The sequence below is a fragment of the Leptodactylus fuscus genome, chromosome 8 (genome assembly GCF_031893055.1).
Source record: "Leptodactylus fuscus isolate aLepFus1 chromosome 8, aLepFus1.hap2, whole genome shotgun sequence".
NCBI lineage: Eukaryota > Metazoa > Chordata > Amphibia > Anura > Leptodactylidae > Leptodactylus > Leptodactylus fuscus.
In genome coordinates this window covers 9,616,024-9,625,382 of record NC_134272.1, presented here as the reverse complement: position 1 = coordinate 9,625,382, position 9,359 = coordinate 9,616,024, and the positions used below count along the sequence as shown (strand labels likewise).

The window sequence follows — 9,359 nt, the reverse complement described above, 5'->3', positions numbered from 1 at the left end:
ATCTTTGTTTCCTCCACATGTTACAGAACTACAACTCCCATCATGCTCTGTATGACAGTCTGTTTTGTATCCCTCTTACAGAATATACGGCGGCGTTCTAAGCCAATGGCGTCAAACCGATGGCAGAACTACAACTCCCATCATCACATTATACTTGGGAATTGCTATTCAAGCAGCCCCCCTAATATGTCCCTTTAAATTAGAGGTTCAGGTTAATTTTTATGATTTTTGTTTGCACAATAAGAGATAAAGTAAAACCTGACCGCGATGTCCAGTCCCTCTGTACACAGGCATGCCCTCACTGCCCACAAGAATGATGGCGGCCGCCGGCAGTCACGTGGTGCGCGCCTCCTCTCTGGTCCTGAGGCAGTGGGCGGCGCTGCGGTCCCCGGCTCTGTGGGGATGGGGAGGCTGTGTGTGTGTGGAGGGCTGGGGATCCGGGCTGAGCTGGCTGGGTAGCGGCTGCTGCTGCTGTCTCTGGCCTCATGTCGGCGACCAAGTGCAGCAGGGAGACAACATGGAGCGTGTGTCGCGATAGAAAGACATCCCGCTGGCCGCTAAGGTGCAGTATATCATGACCAATGACGGCTCTGGTTACACTATCGCGATCAGAGACCCCTCTGTGGCAGGGGCCTGGGTACGGGGGAGCTGCCTCAGGGCTGTGACATAACGGCGGGAGCGATCGTGTCAGCGCTGAAGGGGTTAAATGTGAAGGCTACAAAGAAAGCGGCTATAGGAGATGCATGTACAGTATATATGGCCATAGAGATGGACTGTATGTATATACTGACTGTATATAATCACTATATGTATATACTGACTGTATAATCACTCTATGGATATACTGACTGTATATCCTGACTGAGAATATATATATATACTACCTCTATATGTGTGCCCTGTATGTATATACCTGCTATAGGTCTTCATATGTGTGTTTATTATATCTATATACTCCTTGTATGATTCTGTATGCGTGTACTGTATGTATATACTGACGGTATGGTGGGGTATTTACGTATAGTCGCTGTATGTGTTCTTTATGTACTTGTGGCATGTAAATATGATATACGGACCTGATATACCTATACACTGCAGACAATAAGACTACTTATATGTGTGCACTACATATATACTGTATATACTGTATACCCACACGTGTCTGAGATTTATCTGTATACCACCCATGTCACTGTTTACATCCGTAATGTTGTAATATATGTATGTGTGTGTAGTATATATATATATATGTGTGTGTGTGTATATATACTGTATATGTATGTATGTGTGTATATATATATATGTGTGTGTGTGTGCGTGTATATATATATATATATATACACACGCACACACACACACATATATATATATATATATATATATATATATACACTACACGCACATATATATATATATATATATATATATATATATACACACACACACAGCATCTAAACTGCTTGTGCAGATCTCTTCTACCTATGGATTGCAGAAATGACTATTGTAGAGTTTTGGAGCCAGCGGTTCAGTATGTGTGTGTGTATCTATCTATATATATGTGTGTATATATACTATGTATGTGTGTGTGTATATATATGTATACATATACTATATATATGTGTGTGGTATATGTGATTTTTATATCTAAGCTGCTTGTGCAGATCTCTTCTACCTATGGATTGGAGGAATGACTATTGTAGAGTTTTGGAGCCAGTGGTTCAGTATGTGTGTGTGTATCTATCTATATATATATGTGTGTGTATATATACTATGTATGTGTGTGTGTATATATATGTATACATATACTGTATATATGTGTGTGTAGTATATATGAGCTTTACATGTAAGCTGCTTGTCCTACCTATGGATTGGAGGAATGACTATTGTAGAGTTTTGGTTCAGTATGTGACGGCCACGTGCTGTGGGGTGAGACTATGGATGCCGCCCAGTATAGAGACAAGTCCTGCTGCTCTCCTATTATCTCGGGGTACGGCGTCCGTCATATGAGGGGGTGTTATTCCCCAGTAGGGGTGTGCAGGGTTTTTAGTCCTGGGGGTCACTATAGGAAGGGGAAATCTAGGACCTGCAGTGACTACTGGGGAATAGAGGGCTTGACTGCGAAACCCAATTCACAATGACCGGGGCACTGCTAGAACTTCATACCCCCATCTATCTTTGGGGGGGTTTGTCCTAAATATTCATAAACTGTCCCTGCAAATTTGACTTGTTTTTGGCAAACGCTGGACATTATGTAAGCCAAAAAGTGAGACCTACATGTCCCGATCTTACCAATGGCAATAGCAGTATGTTAGAAAGCTCCATTGTGGCTGCTGCGGGGCCAACCCCAGTGATGTGTAGGGCCAGGCTGGCACCTCTCCAGCGGCTGATCAGCCCCGGAGCCCGGTGGTGTTTTTAGCTGGTAACTTGTTTGCACCAGCCCTGGTGAGGTCTAATGTCTCGAAGAAATTTGTTGGTTCCGGACTTTGAGTCGCTCCGGACACGTGATACTTTGTAGCTGTAAAACTTGTGTATCTGTGGACGTCTATAGCCATTTTCTTGGAAATTTGGCCTTTTCCAGTAAACCTGGCAGCGATAACGGCAGAATCCTCCGTGTGCACATGTGTTTCTGTTTTGAGTGGATGAAATCGATCCAACATTTTGCTGAACCCGTTGCCTTGGTGTAAACCCTTCCCAGTCCCTCGTGACATCAGAGCCTCTCCTTAGTACAGATACAAAGTAGAAACGCAAGCAGAATGCAACGGCTTGCTCTTCTAGGGTTAACCTCCACCCATCTTTCTCACAATCCTGTACGGAAGAAGAAGAATGGCATAAACAATGTAGAGGTGAACTGAGCCCAAGGCCTCATGCACAAATCGGTGTGGGGTCCAATTACTCAAAATTTAAGAAAATTTTCAGCAAGTTAAAAAAAAAGCCGTAGGAAAAACAGTGCCATAGATTAAAAACCAGGCCAAAAAGTTTCAAAGGGTATTGACTAGCTGACTTTTTGGGTTTTGTCTGAGCCTAACATAATTAAAGGGATCCACTCAATTTTTTCTGCCTACCACATAAGAATAGCCTTAAGAAAGTCTATTCGTCTCCTACCTTTAGATGTCTTCTCTGCGCCGCCGTTCGGTATATAATCCCATTTTCATCGGTATGTAAATGAGTTCTCTTGCAGCCCTGGGGACGGGCCCCAGAGCTCAAACAGCACCCGGGGCATCCCCAATGCTGCAAGAGAACTCTCTTCGCATCTTCTTCTGGCGCTGGCTTCAAACTTCTAGGCCTCGGGCAGCCGACTGCACATGCCTGCCAACCACGAAAAAATGGCCTCTTACAATACTGTGTAAGCGGCCATTTTCTTGTGGCCAACAGGTATGCGCAGTCGGCTTTGCCTGAGGACAAGAAGTTTGAAGTCATCGCCGGAAGAAGACGTGAAGAGAGGCCGTTCCTGAAGAAGATGGAGGTGACGCTGGAGAGTTCTCTCGCAGCATTGGGCACGCCCCCAGTGCTGTTTGAGTGCTGAGGACCGCACCCAGTGCTGCAAGAGAAACATGTGCATACTGACATAAACTGGATTATATAACGAACGGCGGCGCGGAGAAAACATCTAAAGGTAGGGGACGAATAGACTTTCTTAAGGCTATTCCTACGTGATAGGCAGAAAAAATTTAGTTTTAATGATAGGATCCCTTTAAAAACAATGGGACAGATTTGTCAAGCCCGGGGTTTTTGACACCAGTTTTCATAATCCCTGCCGGGGTCTGCGCCTAAGTTATGACTAGGCTCCTCAATATAACTTAGGCTCGTCCTCCAGAGACTGCGCCTGCACGGAATTCTGCTGGTGTAGATTTCTAGCATCATTTGCACCGAAAAATTGGCATAAATGATGATAAATCTGACAGGGCCACCCCTTGCTGTGCTACGTATCTTGTGCAAAAAAAAAATTTCCACTCTTTTATTTTATACAATTGCAAAAGTCACAGTAAATGAAGCCTAATATATGTTCCCTGCTCGGCCTTGTTCAGATTGGCTCCTTTATATTAGCACAAGCCCACCAGGGATTCTCCGCTTTCTCCTGTGATTTTTCCTTACAAGCTGCAAAACTGCAGAAACGAGAGGCTTATGAAATAATTGCCTGACATAAAAGGGATGCGTTACGGGAATGTTCTAGAAATAGTTGTGCTGCTTTATAGTTTTCTTACAAGGAGACGGCCTAGCTGGTAATTCTGTCTCCACTTACACAACAGATTGACTAAGTCACCCAAATGAATCTCTGGCGGTTTTACAAGGCGCACACTTGTCGTAAAAACTTTAAAGGGGTTGCAGGGGATTAGAAAAACATGGCGGCTTCTTTTTTTCACAATCTATATCTGGTATTGGAGCTCACTTCAATGGGGTCACATTGTAATACCGGATTACGCCCATTGGGGCGCTGTTTTTCTAATTTTATGGAATTCCTTTAAGGCTTAGGCTCCACGTAGAGGTCCACTGCGGGAAAAGCCACGGCGACAAGGCCTTCTTAGTCATTGAGTCTGGGGAACCCCTTTCACTTGCTGTTGATTTCCATTCCTTACCCAAAGGCAAACTTTCTTGGGAGAATCCAGATGTCTTAATTTCAGGCCTAATTTGCTCCTATTAACCCTTTGTCTAAAATATTATCTCGGTGATTTCATTCTTGTCACCTTTCACAAGGTTCAGCTTCAGCCTTGGATAGCTCCTCTTATTTTTTTGCACGTTTTTTTGCATCACTGCTTCCCTTTTTTGTGCTCCAGCGTAGTATTTTACTGGTGTAAGTCATGTGTACGTGTGTCCTATAAAGTGTGACGTCGGTACACAATGTGAATACTTACTAGTATCTGCAGCAGGACGGCTCTTTGGTTATAGGGCTGGTGATCAGTGCTGAGTAGGGACAGATTAGATGGTATTAGGTTATTTGTGCTTTTCCAGGAGGAATAACAGAGCAATATTACAACGAACGGTTATTACGTGATATGCAAATGAATCTATTAGAGGTAGGTTCCCTTTAAGTGAATATGCAAGCACTGACTCCCTTTAATGCCTGGGTTATTGTGTCTGTAGCTGCCTTGGATCTGGGCATTTACTATATAATGACGTAACTCACGTATGTCAGATCCTCACCGCATGCTACTTGTGGCTTCTCCTATACATCATATAGTCGGGGATGTCTCTATCCCCCATTGTTAACCCTTTCCTTTTGCATTGTCTAGTCTTGTTGGACCTACATATCCACGCCCCGTCCCCTACCCCCTGCACTAGACTAGTTACAACTTGCTATCTTGTATTTTAAGAATCCGCCCTATTTACTATCCTGATACTGTAACAGTGCGAATATTGTCTTAATGTCACACTACGTTCCTGCCAGCACAGAGCTTTGTTCCTCAGCATCTCCTCCTGGCATTTTATTATCTCTCGTTTACCTTTACACAGTAGATAACTTGAGAATCCTGAGCTTTCTTATACAATACCTCCTTGTTCGTGAGTGACTGCAGTCTATTGTTTCGTGTTGTCAGCCATGGCGGGGAAGACGATTGTAGCGTTTCCAGCACCGCTGACAGACCTGTGGCGCGGCTCCAATGGGAATGTCACTTGGGTCTGAGTTTGCATTGTCTGGACAGGTTATATAGGGAAGGGAATGACTTTTTGTGCTTTCTTCTGTACAAGGTAAGCGATGCGACACGTGGAGAGGGTCGCCGTAGTCCTCGCAGATTCTTGCAAATCCACCCAATCTCTACGATGTCGCTGCTCCTGCACATCCACCTACTTTATTACTTTATTGTCTACTTAGCCCCTGATGAAACGTGCCTGTCCGTAGTTGTAATATTACCTTGTATACGGCTTTCTCGGAGAATGGGGTTATAATCTCTGTCCTCTATCGCTCACACTTGCAGTAAATCTAATCAGTATTCGGTGTGATTTTTGCCCTTTGCCCTTCCATCAGTTCTTGCAGATGGTTTTTGGCAAGGGAAGTTGTTCCCGCCGCCATCTTGGAGAACGAAGCACAGATCTTCTGTGGATGTTGCTTGCTCCAATCCGTCTGTCTCTTCATGTCATCCCAGACAGACTGGACGATGATGAGATCAGGGCTATATGAGATCATCACTTCCAGGACTCCTCCTCCAAATGGCAAAGGTCACACCAAATATGTGCAGCAGCCTGTAAAGATAAGCAACATGGAGGTCCCTAACCAGAACAGCGACCCTTGTTATTGCAGATTTATTCGCGTAATGCAAAACCTTTGGAACATCCTTTAAGAAATAATTCTAACATCTCATTTGTTTTTGTTTTAGGATTATCCAAACTGCCTCGGTATGGAGTTAGGAGGAACCATTTCATGAGGTCTCTGAGCAAATTTTTAGACAATCGGAGAAGAATGACCAAGTCACGTCTCTTCTGCTTGCTGGTGGTCCTCGGCTCGGCTTTTATGGTCCTTTTAATCATCGTTTATTGGGACAATGTTGGGACGGCAAATTTTAACCACCATACGTCCTTCTCCAAGTCTCTTCCAACGTATCTAAGTGCCGAGCATCCTTCTGATATCTCAGCCACGGAAGACAATGGTCTTTCAGACGTGGACAGGTTTTTAGATAGTTTTCTTAACTCTGCTACAACGAAAAACGTGAGGCCAAGCACAAAGGGGGAGATCTTGGCCCAACCAGGAGGTGTGAATAGCTTCGAAGAAAACGTAAGAGGTTACGACTGGTCCTCCAAGACCAAACTGGAGGAGAGCGTCTTAGATCATGAATTAATCCAGGAGGAAAGAAAGTTTAACTTACGCAGCTTCTGTGCTAATTCCAGTTTTCATTTTCCTACCAAGGACCGGGATTTCGATGACATTCCAAACAAAGAGCTGGATCACCTCATCGTAGACGATCGCCACGGCATTATTTATTGCTACGTGCCGAAAGTGGCCTGCACCAACTGGAAACGGGTCATGATCGTGTTGAGCGAGAGTCTTTTAAACAAGAAAGGAGTCCCGTATCAAGATCCCCTGGAGATCCTCCGCGAGGACGTCCACAACTCTAGTAGTCATCTCACGTTTAACAAGTTCTGGAGAAGATACGGAAAGTTCTCCCGACACATGATGAAGATTAAGTTAAAAAAGTACACCAAATTTTTATTCGTCCGCGATCCCTTCGTGCGTCTTATCTCTGCTTTCCGCAGCAAGTTTGAGCTAGAAAACGAAGACTTCTACAAGAGCTTCGCGATACCCATCTTAACCCGATTCTCCAACTGGACCAACGTCCCCCCGTCGGCGGGAGAAGCGTTCTCTTCTGGGGCAAAACCATCCTTTTCTCAGTTCATCCAGTACCTTTTAGACGCCCGGACTGAAGAACAGAAGCCTTTTAATGAGCATTGGCGTCAAGTGTATCGTCTCTGCCACCCGTGTCAGATCGATTATGACTTTATCGGGAAGTTGGAGACCCTCGACGAAGACGCCGCTCAGCTCCTAAGACAATTGAACCTCGATTCCCTCTTCCAGTTTCCTCCCAGTTACAGGAACAGGACTGCCAGTAGTTGGGAGGAAGACTGGTTTTCCAAGATCCCTCTAGAATGGAGGCAAAAACTCTACAAATTATACGAGCCCGATTTTGTTCTTTTTGGATACCCCAAACCCGAAAACATATTAAAAGTTTAAAAAAAATAAAAACTGATCTAAAATACCAAAAATGAACTCTCACCTGCTGCGTTCCCTGGAATGGCCCCTCTTTTCTACACCTTTCTCTACTCTCCGTTTCGTGGGCTACGAGAGGCCGAGGTCCGCCCAGAGTTGGGATTTCTTTACCTGGATGCATTTTTAAGAAGGATATTTTTTTTAAAATTCCACTTTTAGAGAGTAAATGTATAAAAAAACAAACAAAAAAAAATGTCTTTGCAATTCTACTTTCTCAGGAGCAGTCCCCGAAATGCTTTTTACTGTTATTTTATAAATTAATATATTATTTAAAGTATTTAATACCGTGTCGTATGAGGACTGGACTGAGTAAAGGCTTGGCTGGTAAAGCGATGCTCTTCTTGTGGTTCATAGAGTCCTATAATACCCAGTTCGGGGTAACCCCGGTACATATATCCTGTGTAATATGGGGGTGACCATTACATGTGCTCAGGGGGGAGGGGTGGTGTGGACTCTCTATCTGTGTATATAGGTAACGCAGAGCTGAGTTTGTCGTTTGCTACAGCTCATTGCGATATTAAGATAAGACCTTTGTGGTTTTCTACTATCGATAAACCAACAAGTCATCTTGATAAGTTCTTACAGTGAACAATAGAAACCGTTAAATGATGACACAGAAACCGCAACGTCTGCAGGTTTCATCATTGCTTGACTTTTGGCCCATCAGGTTTTGATGCTTCACCAGTTACAGATGAATCAGTTTTTTGTTCCTTTTTTTTTTTTTTAATTTGCATTTCAAAAGCCACCATTTTTATTCCTCCATTGACAAAGCCGTACAGGGACTTGTTTTATGTTGGACAAGATGTATTTTTAGATGCAAATTCTGCACATTTTTTTTTTCTTATGTTTCTTACTTCACACCCCTTACTTCAACTGAATTTTATTGTTGTACATTTTGCATTGAATTTGTTTTTTGGGGGAGTTTTTTTTTGTGTTTGATTAATACGCCGATCTCACGCTCATACACTATGTGATCAAAAGTATCCAGACAGCCCCAAAAACCTACGTTTTACATATTAGGTGCATTGTGCTGCCCCCTACTGCCAGGTCCTCCATATCAGCGACCTCAGTAGACATTAGACCTGGTGAGAGAGCAGAATGGGGCGCTCCGCGGAACTCACGGACTTCTAACGTGGTCAGGTGATTGGGTGCCACACATCACGCAGGTCAATGCCAAATAACGCCTCACTTGGTGTAAGAAGCGTAAACATTGGACGATTGAACAGTGGAAAAACGTTGTGTGGAGTGACGAATCACGGTACACAACGTGGCGATCCGATGGTAGGGTGTGGGTATGGCGAATGCCCGGTGAATGTCATCTGCCAGCATGTGTAGTGCTAACAGTAATATTCGGAAGCGGTGGTGTTATGGTGTGGTGGTGTTTTTCATGGAGGGGGCTTGCACCCCTTGTTGTTTTGCGTGGCACTATCACAGCACAGGCCTACATTGATGTATTAAACCCCTTCTTGCTTCCCACTGTTGAAGAGCAATTCGGGGATGGCGATTGCATCTTACAACACGATGGAGCACCTGTTCATACTGCACAGCCTGTGGCGGAGTGGTTACACCACAATAACATCTCTGTAATGGACTGGCCTGCACACAGTCCTGACCTGAATCCTATAGAACACCTTTGGGATGTTTTGGAACGCCGACTTCGTGCCAG

At 44.1% G+C, this 9,359-nt stretch overlaps 1 protein-coding gene across 1 annotated transcript; it reads left to right on the top strand.

Annotated features, from left to right (window-relative positions):
* The first annotated feature begins 396 nt into the window (after positions 1-396).
* On the top strand, positions 397-7,963 carry CHST12 (carbohydrate sulfotransferase 12). The gene is made up of 2 exons (XM_075286088.1): positions 397-562; positions 6,309-7,963. The coding sequence occupies exon 2, from the start codon at positions 6,353-6,355 to the stop codon at positions 7,655-7,657; it is 1,305 nt and encodes a 434-aa protein (XP_075142189.1). The 5' UTR covers positions 397-562; positions 6,309-6,352; the 3' UTR covers positions 7,658-7,963.
* The last annotated feature ends 1,396 nt before the right edge of the window (positions 7,964-9,359 follow it).

Coding starts and splice junctions, on each gene's coding strand:
- CHST12 (XM_075286088.1), top strand. CDS start 6,353: ATGAGGTCTCTGAGCAAATTTTTAGACAATCGGAGAAGAATGACCAAG.